The sequence below is a fragment of the Pristiophorus japonicus genome, chromosome 22, assembly GCF_044704955.1.
Source record: "Pristiophorus japonicus isolate sPriJap1 chromosome 22, sPriJap1.hap1, whole genome shotgun sequence".
NCBI lineage: Eukaryota > Metazoa > Chordata > Chondrichthyes > Pristiophoridae > Pristiophorus > Pristiophorus japonicus.
Genome location: NC_091998.1, coordinates 12,231,517 through 12,249,569, shown reverse-complemented (window position 1 = coordinate 12,249,569; position 18,053 = coordinate 12,231,517). Strand labels below are relative to the sequence as shown.

Sequence of the window (18,053 nt, the reverse complement as noted above, 5' to 3'; positions counted from 1 at the left end):
CAGAGCTACGGGGAAAGGGCAGGGGAGTGGGACTAGCTGAGGTGCTCTTGCAGAGAGCCGGCACGGGCTCGACAGGTCGAATGGCCTTGTTGCAGCGGTAACCGTTCTGTCACTCTAAGCCAATTTTGCAAAGAAGGCATCTCCCCATTTGTCTTGGGTGGAGTTCCAAACATTCAACCTTTGTGCCCTGGTCTGCCCTGGGTGCGGATCCTGATCATTGTAACTTTGTAAATGGAGAGTGCAAAGTAACTGGCCACAATTAGATGTGGCCCTTACCGCTTAAGGGATCAAGGGGTATGGAGAGAAAGCAGGAATGAGGTACTGAAGCTGCATGATCAGCCATGATCTTATTGAATGATGGTGCAGGCTCGAAGGGTCGAAGGGCCGAATGGCCTACTTCTGCACCTATTTTCTATGTTTTTGTGTTTCTATAAGGAGGAAGAAATCTGCCTTAACCCACCCTTGTTGGCCATCATTAGTTTATTTAACACCAGCAGCAACTCAGAAGGCGAAGGGTTAAATGCCGATTTGACAGGTCGCTTCATTTAAATTCACTTCAGCTCCGACAAAGCAACCTTGTCTACATGACAGCTGGAGTTAAACCAGTTGTCACCTCACTTTAAAAATAGCTGGATGTTTGCAGCAAGGGTGACACATACAGCGGGAACACAAAGCAAAAGTTCCATTCACACCCTCAACCCCCACCCAAAATAAATCCACCTCTGACCCTGAAGCTGATCATCAGAGGCCCGGTGCTTTTATTAAAAGTCTGTATTAATTTTGGTTGGCAATTGCTGTGGGCTGCGAGGAAAGCTGCACGCATCCTGCAAGTGAAAGCCTCCAGTGTGTATTGTGGAGATGGATCTCTTTCAAACATGCAGGCGTTAGCCGACAGTCCCTTCATTAATATTCATTTAATGTACTGTTAAAATGCACTTCAATCTGTGGATCAGTCTGGCCTGACTGTGCTACAGACGAGCAAGTGATTAGCACCCCACCCTCACCCAAAAAACTTTGACTTCAATCTGAGGCATTCAGTTAATTTCAGAAATTCGTCCATTGAAACCTGCTTGCTCCTTCCTGATGTTTCTGATCACTATAATACATTATACCAATAAATCAGAGAAATTTACCACACAGGAAGAGGCCATTCGGCCCATCCTGTCTGCACCGAGAGCTATCCAGCCTAATCCCACTTTCCAGCTCTTGGTCCGTAGCCTTGTAGGTTATGGCACTTCAGGTGCACATCCAAGTACTTTTAAATGTGATGAGGGTTTCTGCCTCTACCCATCATAGGCAGTCCCTCGAAGCGAGGATGATCCGCTTCCACGCCAAAAAAGGATGAGTTCACAGGTGTTTCAATGAAGGGCCTAATATTCCAGGTCCTGAACTACATCCTGAAGGGGTGGAAGATGCCTGTGCGTGGATTTTTTTTACGTGGGGTGGCCGTTGCACACCAGCCACCACACGGGCGTGACAGAGCTCGGTCTTGGTCCAGTGGCAAGGGTTAACCAAGACGACTGGAGACCTGCTCTGCTGCACGGATCTAGTGTGCACACCCTCTAACACCCTTTCAGGCAGTTAGTTCCAGACCCTCACCACCCTCTGGGTGAAAAAAGTTCTCCTCAACTCCCCCTCTAATCCTTTTACCAATTACTTTAAATCTATGCCCCCTGGTTATTGACCCCTCTGCTCAGGGAACACCCAAGCTCATTGTATGGACCCTCAGCTCGAAAACACTAAATGCATTTTTTGCTGTTTATTGAATTAACTCAACAGTCAAAATCCTTCGAGTTATAACAGTAGAATTGAGCAATTGCTTCGATTTCAAACATACACACGTGCAGCAGCTAAAAGCTCAGTCTCCAGGACAGGCAGCCCGCTAGTTTTTATGATGATTGCACATTTTGTAAATCCATGCTTTGCTGGGTTGTTTTGAACATTTACAACGCAGGGGCCAGTTTAACTCTGTGTGTCATTAAAGGTTAAATCTTCTCAACAGCTTAGGTAGATCTGAGAGCAGATACATGCAGACAGTGCATTGTAAGTAATTGAATGTTGTCCCTTATCCAGGCTATTACCAGTGGGTTGTACAAGAATGCTTCACCCTATGGTTCTCTGAGTAATATCGTGGACGGGCTGAGCTCGCTGACAGACCATTTCTCGGATCTATCGTTATCGGCAGAACCCCGCAAACCTGGCAAGAGGCCTCCACCCAATTACTTATGTCATCTCTGCTTCAACAAGGGCCATTATATCAAGGACTGTCCCCAGGTAAGAGCGGTTTTGAATATTGCAAGAAAGAGAGAGAGAAAACCTCAACAGGGTGATGTTTAACTAACGGTGTGAGACCAGGTGAATAATCCAGATTATTGGCGAGCCACCCAGCATTGAGACGTTGGACCAGTTTGAAATGGAAATGCATTTTGGCTGTGGCTAAAGGGATCGAGGGGTATGGAGAGAAAGCAGGAAAGGGATACTGAGGTGAATGATCAGCCATGATCATATTGAATGGCGGTGCAGGCTTGAAGGGCCAAATGGCCTACTCCTGCACCTATTTTCTATGTTTCTATCTGCAGGCAGTGAATTGTGCAAGGGCTAACACTTGTGGAGTCATCACTGATGGGGTCTTTTAAAAGTGACATTGTGTGAACAACAACAGAATATTCGCAAGTGAAATATTTGATGTGCTTAAAATATTAGAAGAATACATTCACATTTAAATATCTGCAAAATAAGTTTTAAATGTATTTTTAAAAATATGTGTGTGTACATTCTTAACAGTACAGCTGAATCCACACGCTTTAACAAAGGGATTGTGAAAGCCATTAGGAATTAAACCACTGGTACAATCATTATTTCATATGCCTTGTTTGGTTAGCGCTTTTTGGCCTGCTGTTATCTATGTTTTTAAGAAACAGATGGAAAAGTTGGTTCTGTTTGCCCTCAATTATTGCACTTTGCAACCAAATCAATGCCAGAGTGTCTGAGCTGAACGTCAGCACTGTCTCAAAGGCACATATTTCTCATAAGTCACAGTGCTGTCCACCTTATAGCGACTTGAGTTACATTTCCTACTACAGGTATTCTAGGAGCCAAAATGCAACTCTGTACTAATTTGACATCTCCACCATCAAATACATTTCCATTTCAAACTAATCTTGGACTTCCCCATTCATTCTCCATTGTTTAGACTACAGGTACAACGCCTCAAATCCGGCAACCTCGGGACCGAGACCATGCCGGGTTTTGCATTTTCCTGGATTTTGGACAAGAAAATCCGAGACAAACAAAAGCACTAATGGTGGCGTGGGTCAGGTCGGGTCGGGCCAGGTCGAGGGTCATGCGGCAAGGCTTGGACTGACCGCACGCTATTTAAAACATCGCGGCGAAGCCGATAACTAATCCGGCCCGCCGGTTCTTGGACAATAATTCCGGATTTTATTTTACTAAGTATCAAATGGGATTTTCTCAAAAATGTCTGTTTTTTTGGACAATTCCGATTGTCAGACAGCCGGATTTGAGACGTTGTACCTGTATACTGAACTGGGTGAGGGGTGCATATATATCACAGTTCTAAGACGGAAAGCCCCAAATAACCAAGGACACTGATTCATGGGAAAATGGACAGAATTGTGGAATTGGTGCAATACCAAAAAATGGAAATGGAATTTGGTTTATTAAATTAGTGACCCTTGCAGTAAAGCACTGTTTCGTTGCACTTGGTATAAATCTGTTGCACTGATCAATGTTACAGTGAACACACATGTTTGCACAAATAACACCAAATCATTTTTATAGAATTGTTTTGAAGGAGATTTCATTTCGCGTGATTGCATTACAGATAATAGCCATTACCCCTCAATGCCAACTGTAGACAATATTGGCTGGTATGCTGTAAACTCGAGTTATTCTCATTTCTGCACAGCTTGTGTTCATGAGTATTCTAGTCTCTGTAAAGATCTTGCCAAGTTTCCCAGTAGAGTGATTTTGCATTCTTGACTAAGACATTTGGTTTGGAGGTTGTCGGAGATCAGTAATGGGAAATACTCAAGTTGTGTCTCATTCTGAAGCAGGCCTGGACAAACAGGCTGGAATCTCGGCTGGCAGTCTGAAGAGTAATAAAATCCAGATGCCTGATCTTGATCCACAGAGACCGTCCCTCCAGTCAGTGTTTGTGCTCTATCTTTCCCCTCCCTCCCTCCCTGCCTGTCTGCCTCTCACCATCAGAGCTGCGACAGCTTGGAAACACGAGATTCAAAATCTAAACAGTCGAAGGGCACTATCCGACACTGGCACAGCCTTCGGAGACTAAGTCGGGCACTGCACAGGGACATGGAAGAAAAACCCCAGAGAGCTGTGGTTTTAATCATCCACAGTGTTTTATGCCCGGAGTCACAACAATCCTTGGTCTATATCAACAGACTTCAGAATTTGGGTTTGAACCTATAATCGAGAGTTAGATGAAAATAAATATTTTATCTTGGTTTAACAGGTTGAATAAATGCAACGTACTGAGTCTGTGAATAATAACTGAGCAATTTACACCGTTCACAGCACTGATCTGCATAATATCTACTTTATCAACTTTATCTTTAGCATTTAATTTTTCATTAAGTGGCACTAATACTGTTTCCCCAGTTGGCTGGAACGTTTCTCAAATAGCAAAAGACACAGACTCCAATCCAGATTATCTATTGCGTGCACATAAATTTTTTAGACACTTAACTATTAACTAGATTGACCACTTAAGGACAAGCTGTGGACCAGTATTCATGGTCACATCTGTAATTCAAGGCTCATTAACTTCCTAGTTACAACCTCAAATCCATCCTCTGCGTTTGTTTTATTATACCCTTGAGTTCGCTTTAAAAGCAGCAAATGTTTTCACCCATTTCGGAATGACTGCAGCTTGAGCTTCATGATATTAGTCCTATTACCTGCCAACGCCCCTCACTAAAAAGCCATTGAGGTCAATTAGCTGGCAATAGTGAAACTATTTGCAAAGTAGGTCGACACTTTTTCCTGTCTCATTTAGCATTGAAGTTCATGGATTTAATAAATAGAGTGGCAGGTTTCTATGATGGCCCATACGAATGAATGGTTACACAAGCACACACACATTTAGTTTAATGCTTCCTATTCAAAGTTGAAGTAGTTGCTCTTGCCTCTGTAACATTTGCAATATACTAGCTAATCCCCTATGGCATTGCTCACGGGTAGACCGGGATCTAAAGCATGGTTGTGAGCAATGTTCCCTCTAAGTTGTGCGCATGTGTGGCTGCGCAGTAATCTGCAAGGTCCCACACAGGCTGCTCACAAGCTTTTCCATTGGAAATGCCGTGCATGCGCAGAGATTTAAAGGGACTACGCATGCGCAGATATTTAAAGGGACCACGCATGCACAGAAATTTAAAGGGACCGCACATTGAAATAAACAGGCTGCGCACCACAAAGAGCAGCTTAGAGGGAACATTGGTTGTGATATTTAGCTGCTAACCTGGCCTGTCCCTTTAAGATAAAACTCAGGTATTCTCCATGGACCAAGGGTTCTAAGGAGGCAATTATTGAGCTCCATTTGTGGTTAAATCCCATTGCTGTTTGGAGTTTCTCCACATGGCAGCTGCCTGGGAAGAAGCCAGGTTATCTCGAGGTCAAACGGGAAAATTGTGTCCTTTTTTTGATGAACGTTCGATTGTGAGTCGGTGTTCTGTACAAAATGTGACTCTGCAGTGTGATGGGCTTGTGTCAAAACTCTTATTTTATCCACAGAAAAGTGGAAAGATAACAGCTAAAAATAATTATTTGCTTAAGAATGTACTTTTTGTGTGTTTGTGTGTGTTGTGTGGGTATCAAGCCTTGTAGACTAAGAGGACCTCGGGTCCGATGACTGAACACTGCTGATTTAGCTGACTGCACCCAGGAAAATGGTGATGGGATGTTACAATCGGATCTTAATGTGGCTCTGCTAGAGGTGGAAAATATAAAAATCAACCAGTGTTCCTGCATTCCACTAAGCTTGCTGGAAACTAGAAACAAAGACTTGCATTTATATAGCGCCTTTCAGGATCACCGGATGTCTCAAAGCGCTTTTCAGCCAATGATGTACTTTTGGAGTGTAGTCACTGTTGTAATGTGGGAAACGTAGAACTACAGGAGTACAGACGTCAGTGAGGGCAGGAGTAGACACTGCTGCAATACCTCCAGTGGTCATATAAGCTAACGACACTAACTGCTGAGGCTCACACATGCATGACCACTTTGATGGGCTGTACCTCAGCATGAATCATCAGTTTAGCAAGTGAGGAGATCCAAAACTAAAACATTGAGCTTTCCTAATACTACTCGTTCTGTAGTTACATTTCCACAACAGCCATCGGTTTGTGAAATGCATCATTTGTTGACCTTTTTGGCCCAGCTTCTGGGTTTCTGCCAGTCTCCGAACACAGGGATCAAAGAGCAAGGGTCAGTCGGGTGAGTGGATAAAACAGCAGCTAGTTCACAGTCGCCACTCCATGGAATTGAGCACTTTTTCAGAATGGAGGGTTCCAGGAAGTCCAAGAGACATTGTTCTTGTCTCTGTCTCCTTCCCCACCCTCTCATTCTTCAGTTATTCCACCCCGCTAGGTCGCCACGAGTGGTATTCCAGTCATCGATGGACAGTTCATTGAGCTGCTCCCGGGCATTTCTCAGTGATGCTAGGAGTTGAGTGTGGTTTAATCCAACCGTTGATCTACCCTGGCATGTCCCTCTATGACATAGGAACAAGAGTAGTCCATTTAACCCCTCGAATCTGTTCTGCCATTCAATGAGATCATGGCTGAACTGTGATCTCTACTGCCAAGACCTTCCCAATGGACTTCTTTGTCAAAAGGAGGAATCACGGAGGCAAATCTGCACCTGGTTATTCCATGATCCACTGTATTGTCACACCATGCATCTATATTTCATTCTGAGCATCAGTAGCTTTAAGCAGGGGTGTTCAACGTAAATCTAAATCTTGCTGCGCCTTTGTGTTTCTTATACTTTCATCATCATAGGCAGTCCCTCGGAATCGAGGAAGACTTGCTTCCGCTCCTGAAGTGAGTTCTTTGGTGGATGAACAGTCCAATACGCGAGCCACAGACCCTATTACAGGTGGGACAGACATTCATCGAGGGAAGGGGTGGGTAGGACTGGTTTGCCGCGCGCTCTTTTTGTTGCCTGCGCTTGGCCTCTTCACGCTCTTTGCGTTGTGACTCGAAGAGCTCAATGCCCTCCCGGATGCACTTTCTTCACCTAGGGCGGTCTTCGGCCAGGGTCTCCCCAGGTGTCAGCGGTGAAGCCACCAGGGAGGCTTTGAGGGTGTCCTTGTAACGTTTCCGCTGCCCACCTTTGGCTCATTTTCCATGAAGGAGCTCCGCATAGAGCATTTGCTTAGGGAGTCTCGTGTCTGACATGCGAACTATGTGGTCTGCCCAGCGAAGCTGATCGAGTGTGGTCCGTGCTTCAATGCTGGGGATGTTAGCCTGGTCGAGGACACTGATGTTGGTGCGCCTGACCTCCCAGGGGATTTGCAGGATCTTGCGGCGGCATCATTGGTGATATATCTCCAATGACTTGAGGTGCCTTCTACACATTGTCCATGCCTCTGATCTATACAGGAGGGCGAGTATTACTACAGCCTTGTAGACCACGAGCTTGGTGGTAGATTTGAGGGACTGGTCTAAGAACACTCTTTTCCTCAGACTGCTGAAGGCTACATTCGTGCACTGGAGGCGACGTTAAATCTCCGCATCAATGTCTGCCTTTGTTGATAAGAGGCTCCCAAAATATGGGAAATGGTCCACGTTGTCGAGAGCAGCGCCGTGAATCTTGATGACTGGGTATATACTTTATTATCCTGTTCAATGTGGTTAGATCACTGTCTAGTAACAGCAGGTTTAGGACAGTGTGGCCCATTGATAATGCACCTCTGCATCGAATAAAAAGCAACCCTCTGACGTTTATTTCCCCCTCCCGTCACCCCCCCCCCACCCCCCCCCCCCTGGTTGTCAAGGAAATAAACAAAAGAACAACAGCTCCTGGTAACAATTAGTAAAGCTGGTGTGTAAAACTTGGACCAAATCCACCAAACCAAATAAAGTGCTCCAACTTCACAAGGAATCCAGCACTGTGATCCAATGCCAGCTCTGGGCTCCCATTCATCCATCTGTGTATTTTCTTTGATCAAATACTCCGAAGCACTCTAAAATCCACACTGGGAGAGAGACCAAGTTTCAAAAATGAAAATACACCAAAAAAGATTTTTTCTTTTCAGTTATGGGATTTGTTTCATTTACTTTTCCACCCAACCCAAATAATTGGATCACTCTGGTATCAACTCTGTAATGTAAAATGTCTTCCATTTATTTTCACGAGACATTTGGCAGTCAAAATATGGGATAGAAAATGGTTGCAAATCCTCCACCATGGCAACTGGAGCTTGGGAATAAAATACTTCATGGCACTGAATTTGGATTTCAAGTTTCATCATGTGGGGCTGTTTGTCGACTGGAATTTCACTGTGGCTCAGTGTCAGATTTTGTTTGATAACGCTCCTGTGAAGTGTCATGGGACGTTTTACTATGTTCGGAGCGCATGGACATCTTTGTCGCTAAGAATGATAACCATCCATTCAGCTGCTTCTGCCATTTCCCTCCTTTCCTCTAGGTCACCGGGCCAAACTTGTCCCCAGCCCTAGCCCTGAACTCGCCTCTTTCTCTAGTTTCTCTCTTATGTCCCCTCTTGCCCTCTCTGAGCTCATCTTGTCCAAGAGACCCACATTTTGCTCCCTCAACCCTATTCCCACAAAACTGCTGATCATCCATGTTAGGTCATATTGTTAACAGTTCTCTCTCCTCAGCTACTGTCCCCCTCCCCATCAAATCTGCCGTCATCACCCACTCCTCAAAAAAAACAACCCTTGACCCTTTGTCCTTGCAAACTACCGCCCCATCTCTAACCTCTCTTTCCTTTCCAAAGTCCTTGTACGTATTGTCACCTCCCAAATCCATGTCATCTGTCCCGCAAGTCCATGTTTGAACCTCTCCAATCAGGTTTTGCGTCCGTGCAACAATACTGAAATGACTTCTGTTCCTGCTTCCGGGACTGCTACTTCTGGAATACCACAAGAATCTATCCTTGGCCCCCTCCTATTTCTCATCTACATGCTTCCCCTCGGCGACATCATCCAAAAACACACCGTCAGGTTCCACGTGTACACTGACAGCACCCAGCTCTACCTCACCACCACCATTCATGACACCTTCACTGTCTCGGATTTGTCACACTGCTTGTCCGACATCCAGTACCGGTACCGGATGAGCAGAAATTTCCTCCAACTAAATATTGGCAAAGACCAAAGCCATTATCTTCGGCCCCCACCACAAACTCCATCCCTCTCCCTGGCAACTGTCTGAGGTTCGCAAACTTGGTGCCATATTTGACACTGGGATGAGCTTCCGATCACATATCCGCTTCATCACTAAGACCTCCAGTAACAGCGCCTGTCTCCACCCCTACCTCAGTTCATGTGCTGCTGAAACTCTCGTCCATGCCTTTGTTACCTCTAGACTTGACTATTCCAACGCACTCCTGGCTGGCCTCCCACATGCTACCCGATGTAAACTTGAGGTCATCCAAAACTCGGCAGCCCGTGTCCTAACTCCATTCACTCGTTACCCTTATGCTTGTTGACCTCCACTGCCTCCCAGTCCGGCAATGCCTCGCTTTTAAAATTCTCACCCTTATTTTCAAATCCCTCCATGGCCTTGCCCCATCCTATCTCTCAACCTCCTCCAGCCCTCCAATCCTCCGAGATCTCTCCCCTCCTCCAATTCGGGCCTCTTGTGCATCCATGATTTGAATCGCTCCACCATTGGTGGCTGTGCCTTCCGTTACCTAAGCCTTAAACTCTGGAATTCCCTCCCTAAACCTCTCCCCCTCTCTCTCATCCTTTAAGGCGCTCCTTAAAACTTACTTCATTGAGCAAACTTTTGGTCCTCTGCCCTAACATTTGTGGTTATGCAGCTCGGTGTCACATTTTGTTTGATAACGCTCCTGTGAAGCACCTTGAGATATTTCACCACATTAAAGGTGCTATATAAATGCAAGTTGTTTTGTAGTTTACAGGGTATCTTCGCGTAGTGGTTATGCTACTGTACTAGTAACCCAGAGGTTCTGAGTTCAAATCCCACCATGATAAATTATGAAATTGAATTCAATAAATGTGGTAAATTGTGGGTTGACTATGAAAGATGCTGTTTGTCCTGAAACCCAACTGGTTCACTAATCCTCTTTAATTACCTACCTACATGTGACTTCTGCCCTGTTATGAGCCCAAGTTTCCACATGATTTGCGCCTGATTTTTGAGGAGCAACTGGTGGAGAACAGACTATCTTAGAAATCGCAATTCTCCACATTTTTTTTCTGCAGTTCTAGTCAGTTAGAACAGTTTCACTTTGGAACAATATTTTTTCTTCAAAAGGGGGCGTGTCCGGCTACTGACGCGCCTGATTTCAAAGTTTCCACAGTGAAAACGTACTCCAAACTAACTTAGAATGGAGCAAGTGAAGATTTTTGTAGAACTGAAAAACCTTGTCTACACATTAAAAAATCAGGCGCAGGTTACAAATTAGGTGTCCAGAACGAGATGGGGGGGGGGGCGGAGGGGGAAGGGAAGTCATTAAATTCTATAATAAATCCTTATTTATACTTATACAAATATTATACAAATAAATCCAACCTGAATAAAAATTTATAAGCAAAGAAAAGATTAAATAAACCATCTTCCTACCTGTGTGAAAGTGCTTCAGCCAGGGAGAATGCTGCAGGAAGCCTCACAAAACGAGGCAGCCGTTCCCGCGGGAGGGGGGTGGGGGGGGGGAGGAGGCAGCCGGCGGGAAACGACTGCCTCAACTTTCTGAGGCTTCCTGCAGCCTTCTCACTGCTGCAAGAAGCCTCAGTGCTGATGTGCTGATGGCAATGTGCTTTTATTAAAAAATGTTCAAAAATGAAACAGCTACAAAGAACTACAAAAATGGCCGAGTGCCAATGTTTCCTTCACACTGCGCGTGCGCGAACGCTCCAACGTGCACGCGCAGGGTTGCCGGCAGGAAAAAAACTAATTTAAATAGTACCCGCCCCCTCCCACTTACAAAATCGGCGCAAGTGGTAGGCTCCGCCCCCTGGGCGCCGCGCCAAGCAGACATGGAGCTGCAGGGCGCTCCAGAATCACGCGTTTTTTTTTTCGGCGCGAAAAACGGGCGCCCAGCTCGGAGGGGCGCCCGTTTTTTAGCGTGTGGAAACTTGGGGCCATTATGTGGTTTATCCTTAAAGGCCAAGTAAGCCACTCAGTTGTTTTTTTAATCACTATGAGGAGAAGGGATGGGCATTAAACGCAGCCTTGTTAGCGTTGCCTACACCCAAAGAACAAAAATTACTGTCGGGTCAATATCCATTAGCATCTAGTGCAGGGGTCTCCAAACTGTGGGCCATGAACCACCATTGCCGTGGCAATCTGGCCCATGCAGTCCACTCAACTCAGTCATATAGGTACTCACATTTGTTATACACTCTGTTTGAGTTTCATGGAGTTTTGAAAGGGCTGAGTTTAACACAGTTGTCTCATTGGTGGATGAAACTAAACCTGTTGGTATCTGCAGCTTGAGATTTGTAAAAATGAATAGATTTGCACTCTATATGTACCTTTGTGGTACACCATTCAAAAATGCTGAGATAACCCACATCCAGTGAATTTCTCATGTATTTACTAACTTGCTCAACTTATGGTATTTGCTAATGTAATTACTGTATTTAATTTCTCTTTAATTATAACCCTTTTCTTTTTTTAGCATGTTTCTCATTATGTTCCTTGCAGCACATACAGTTGTCTGGTCAATTGGAGGAAGAGCAGAGAGAGAGAGAGATACAGATGACCATCTCTCAATCTTCAGCCAATCTGCTGTGTAATTGGATCTTTGGAGATGACTGAGAGTTCATCTGTTTAATGATCTGAACCGACACCATTTGGGGGAATAATTCCCCTTCACTCAGCGTCTTGGCTGACATTGGAACCATGGGCATAAATCCACATCCCGCCAGTCCACAGCAATGTTCTGTGACCATTTGGATTTGGCGTCCATATCATTTAAGCCAGCTGCACACACAATACAGCCAGCAAATTATTTGCAGTCCACCAACCCTTCATCTGTGCTTTCAGCAGATGTGTTGCTTCATGTGCTTCTGATTCTCCATTCATTGCTTGCCTGGCTGTAGAAAACACTGCTCCAATTCTCCACCCATTTTTGAGATGTGTGAGATTTTTTTTCAGACCTGCGCTGGCTGCGTGCAAGGTCGTGCAAACTCACCCCCACTATTGGTACAGGTTTAATATCACAATGTCAGGATGACATCACAAAAAGCCTTGAGCGGTGACTTCTTTGAGCCAGAGTCTTAAGCCGCACGGCAGGGGCGGGATCGAGGCGGGTTCGGATCGAAAACCCTTTCGCACCCCGCCCAATTTTACACGGTATTGGAAGTCAATGGAGTATAAAGTCAAGTGGGGTGTATAGCAGGCCCCTGACCCAAAGTTGCCCCGATCCCGTTGAACAGGTTAGGTTAAAATCGGGTCTAGAGGACCACAAATGTATCTGTTAACGTTTTTGTTCCTCTCGCTCTCGGAGTTGACGTAAGAATTAGGATCAGGAGTTGGCCACACGGCCCCTTGAGCCTGCTCCGCTATTCAATAAGATCATGACTGATCTTCGACCTGAACTGTACTTTCCCCGCCCGATCCCCATTATCCGTTTATTTGCCGAGAGTCCAAAAATCTATCGATCTCAGCCGTGAATATACTCGACGATTCAGCAGCCACAGCCGTTTAGCGTAGAGAGTTCTAAATAACATGTCCAGACCAGTCATACGACGTAGTAAATGTAATGTGTGCGCTTGTGGAGCATGTTCACGGCTTGTGGAGTTGCTGGGTACGCTCGTGGCCTTCCGCAAGAGATGGGCGCCGGAGGGACTGGAGAGCATCATCACCCCCGGCAACCAAATTTTGATTTAACCATTAATGTTTGAAGTTTAATTTGTCTATGTTTGTTGGTTTTAGTGCCCCCCCCCCCACTTTTAGCCAGAGAGCACTTGAAAAATTTGTGTTTTTAGTACCCTCAAAAAAATAAATAAAAAATAAAAAACATGGGGGCACTTGTTTGAAAGTGTTTGGAGTGTGCCCCCCCCCCACTTTAACCAGGGGGACTTGATTAAAGTGCACAACAAAAATAGTTGTGGAGCTGCTGCACTGCGAGTGGCTCAGCCAGTCACATGATGTTCACAAGACTCAATAAAACCCCAGTTAATTGAGTTCAGGTTCTCCATGATGAGGCGTGCAGTTGTGAACCTGATGGATGAACTGGTAGGGTTCAGTTTGATTGTTAAACCTTTGCTAATAAACCAGCTAGTTCTTTAGAGCAATTGTGTAGCTGTGAATTCTTAAGCAACGAACCCATGAAGCAAATACATTACAGTAAGGATCTCCACCCCTGAGCTTGGCCACACCACAATCCAATACAAGACCGACTATAACCCTCTCGTGACACATAATGCTCTCATGACACCGGTTGTGACCGAGGACGCGCTCCCCTGAGCGCCACTAAGAGATCTTGGGAAAATTCTAACAGTCCCAAATATTAAAAATGGAATTTATTCAGTTCCCCTGAACCCAAGCTAAATGTGAATGGACAGAACTCTGGAATGTGATGCCCAAAATTGGAGCAAAAACCAAATTAAAAGTGGAAGTTGCCCAGTCAGCCATAGCCCTCCTAGCCATAACCCTCGGAGTTTTATAATCGGCCTCATTGACGCACAGATGTATCACGTGACGTCCCAGGATAAGGTTATGGAATCTAAAGGTATGCGCCAACCAGCTTTCGGCACACCAGCACTTGTTTCGTCACGTGATTGAAGCGAATATTATAGATGCATTTAAGGGGAGGTTGGACAGGCATATGAGGGAGAAGGGTATAGAGGGTTCTGCTGATCGATTTAGATGATCGTCACCAGCCATGATCATATTGAATGGCGGAGTAGGCTCGAGGGCCGTATGACCTACTCCTGCTCCTATTTCTTATGTTCTTATGTATTATGAGGAAAGACAGGAGGCGGCTCGAGTGGAGCATAAACGCCGGCACGGACCGGTTGGGCCGAATGGCCAGTTTCTGTACCGTATATCCGATGCAATCCTACATTCTATAAACCCGCTGCGGCCTGATAAAACCTGTGCCAGCTTGCACATAGCCATCTACTCTGAGCACACTACTTGAGTTGTTTTATTTTTGCATATCTGTGACTAATATTGGTCTTAACCAACAGCACAGCAAAACAATTTTTTTCTTTCTCGACCGATTTACTGAAACTGTGCAATTGAAAATATTTTTTTTCAAGTTTTGAGGCTTGAAAGTGTTTCATTTATGTTCCAGTCCTACAGTGCCTGCATTCAGAATGATCTGACCTAAACGCGTCCTCCCAGGATTTGGACTGATGGCTGCTCAGACTCTGGGCTGTATTGTGTTACCAACTAGACATGTGTGCTGAGGATTCCTTAACCATGAGAAAAACTTCGAACCTTCAGCCTTGAAAGGAAATAAATGAGAGGGAACTTTTCTGGAGATCTGCAAGATACTAAGTGGAGTAGAAAACGTTGGCTACACGCAGTTGTTTAGTGAGAGGAGGAGCTGTCGATCTTGTTGAATGGCGGTGCAGGCTCGAAGGGCCAAATGGCCTACTCCAGCTCCTATTTCGAACGCTCTTGTTTCTTATGTAGGGAACGACACTTTGGTACAAGTTGTTCAGGGCTGGTGTGAAGAATCATTGTTTCACGCACAGAGCGAATGATAGCGCAGGCAGCGGAAAGAGCGTGCGGCAAACCTGTCCCACCCACCCTTACTCTCAACGACTATCTGTCCCACCTGTGGCAGGGACTGTGGTTCTCGTATTGGACTGTTCAGCCACCTAAGGACTCATTTTTAGAGTGGAAGCATGTCTTCCTCGATTCCGAGGGACTGCCTATGATGATGATGATGATTGATACTTGGAATGGTCGTCCAGGTAGTGTGGTGGAGACGAGGGTTCAAGAGATGGCTGGAAGGTGAATGGGAATGAGAAGGAGCATGGGAATGGGTGGGTGTGGGGCCCAGCAACTCCGGCAGAGCTGGGAGCAGCAGCAATAGCAATGTGGTGAGTGGGAGCAGTGCAGAGAGCAGGCAGTAAAGAGGTGAGTGAGACCTGGGGACCTTGCCCTGGGTGAACGGTTTCCACTGATGGGCAAATGGGGGAACAAGGGGAACAGAGATTGAGGATTCTCGCTGCGCTCAGAGAGCATCACAAGCTCTAATACATGGAGGAGCTACAAGAGGGAGTACAGGAGAGTTGGGAGAAGCACTCACTCTTCCACGCTACTCAAAAGGGGAAAAAATAAAAACTTTCCCTATCATTTATTTCGCGACCTCCAGCAGCCTTTGCAGAAGGACAATCGCAGGACCCTTCAATTTAAATTGATCCAACACTGGGATTAGGCTGGATAGCTCTTTGTTGGCCAGCGCGGACACGATGGGCCGAAATGGCCTCCTTCTGTGCTGTAAATGTGCACGATTCTATGATTGAATGCTATGATGGTGGGCCTTCGGTTTCTGTGGAAGGATGAACTAAGTGGGTCAAATGGCCCCTCTCCTCTGTGCTTACTTCGCGATCTTAGTTGAAGGGCAGGAGTGCCATGCCATTTCTACTGATCGGACACTTGACTCCTGCCTTACAGCCTAGACTATGTTTGAAGGCCAAAGGGTGGGAGCTGTAATACTGAAAGACCGAGCAGAGATTCTGCTTGAACTTCACAACAAATTGGAAACTGGAGACCTGCTTAAATAATTCTTTGTCCACCCTGTTCTTGCGTCTGTAACAGTGATCAACTGGTACCTCAGTCACATCAATGGAATTCACTCAATTCATGGCCGGCTTTCAATTGTAGATGTTTATGGTCAGTAATAGCCCATGTTAAAATGTGATTAGATGCACTGTGTATCGTGCTTTTCAATTGCTGGTCTAATTTTAACAGGGTAACAAAATGTATGATCATCAAGTTCAAATTTGAAAGTATCGTGATGTAATTTGCTTAGCAACAAGGATTGGCACTCCCCAATGTGGATATTGAGCCCCATCTATTCCGAATTTGTGCCAAGTTATTTAACTTTAGCCGGGGTGACAGTGGGGCATGTCGGTGAGTTTTAGTATCTGTGGCGGCCAAGGTTCCCGCTTCTGATTGCTATTCAGGTCTCCTGGTGGAAGCGGAGATTGCAAGGACTCAGGACTCTGCTCAGCTGTGATGTTTTTCTCCTTGATCAAGCTGAGGCCCATCAATAACAGCAAACCGGGGACACAGCACGGGGACCCCCCCCTGGTATCCGTGGAAACACGTTCTAGCAAACGTCACTGAGGCTCAGCTTCCTGCTATTCTTAAATGTTGTCTTTTAAGAACCACTTCTTCTTTCGTATGGTGGCAGCAAAGCAAATCAAAATGCCAATACCTAAGTCGGATATCCAGGCCCCAAGCTTCCGGTGTAACAGCGTGGATATCTTGTAGGCGGCCTGTGAATTCCCTCTGAGGGCAGTGCTCGATGATGTGCTCCAGGGTCTGATTAGGAGCTCCACAGTCGCATGATGGGGATGCTTTAATCTTACACCATGGAGAAGGTGGCAGCACCGACCATGACCGGTTCTCAGGCGGTTGATGGTTGCTCACTGTTTGCGAGGAAGGTTTGATCCTTCAGGTTGTACTGTGGAGTCCTGGATAAGGAATCCATTCCGTGTGTCGCAATCAACACGTACCTTCACGTCGCATATTATTCTGCTCTTAACTTTTCAAACAAGCAAGAAGTACTGCAGCTGCTTTTATTTATAACTAAATTGATATGAGATCGTTTATTACAGAAACTCAAGTCCAAGAGAAGGAACTGGCGATCTGGGACGCAAAACCAAGTTGGGAATATAAGCCGAGAAACAACTTTGTGCGTGAAGAAATGTGAATTCTTTTATTGAAATACAATATGTGTTACTTAGCAACACCCGTTCTGTTCAAGGTAATTGCATTAGTATAACCAGATGTCTGTACTATTCTCAACAGCTCGCTTATCCACAGTGCAATGAAACCACTTTGCCCAGCTTCAGTCTGTGGACCCAAGACCCACGTCGGTCAGTTTTAATGCACATCAACAACAACTTGTATTTATATAGCGCCTTTAACGTAGTAAAACGTCCCAAGGTGCTTCACAGGAGTGTGACAAAACAAAATTTGACACCGAGCCACATATTGGGGCAAATGACCAAAAGCTTGGTCAAAGAGGTAGGTTTTAACAGGCGTCTTAAAGAAAGATTAAAGCATCCCCATCATGCGATTGTGGCGCTCCGAATCATACTGTGGAGCACATCATCGAGCACTGTCCTCAGAGGGAATTCACAGGCAGCCTACAAGATATCCACGCTGTTACACCGGGAGATTGGGCCTGGATATCCGACTTAGATATTGACATTTTGATTTGCTTTGCTACTGCCATACGAAAGAAGAAGTGGTTATTAAAAGACAACATTTTAGGGAGGTAATTTCAGAGCTTTACATAAGAACATAAGAATTAGGAACAGGAGTAGGCCATCTAGCCTCTCGAGCCTGCTCCGCCATTCAACAAGATCATGGCTGATCTGGCCGTGGACTCAGCTCCACTTACCCGCCCGCTCCCCGTAACCCTTAATTCCCTTATTGGTTATAAACCCTTATTGGTTTAGGGCCCAGGCAGCTGAAGGCACAGGTGCCAATGGTGGAGAGATTAAAATCGAGGCCAGAGTTGGAAGCTGCAGGCTTATCTGAGAGGGAGTCAAGCCTGGGACGATGGAAGGAGTGCTGAATGGTCGGGGTAGGGATTTGCGGGAGGCAGAGTACCCGAGTGGGGGGTGGGGGGGATTGAAAGGAAGCATTACGATGGGAGAG

At 45.6% G+C, this 18,053-nt stretch overlaps 1 protein-coding gene across 1 annotated transcript in view; it reads left to right on the top strand.

Moving 5' to 3' along the window:
- The window catches only part of zcchc24 (zinc finger, CCHC domain containing 24), a 284,924-nt gene that overhangs the window by 12,734 nt on the left and 254,137 nt on the right, over positions 1-18,053 (top strand). Inside the window, exon 2 of the mRNA XM_070865632.1 lies at positions 2,074-2,274. Within this exon, the coding sequence (XP_070721733.1) occupies positions 2,074-2,274 (201 nt within the window). The remainder of the gene's footprint in view (positions 1-2,073; positions 2,275-18,053) is intronic.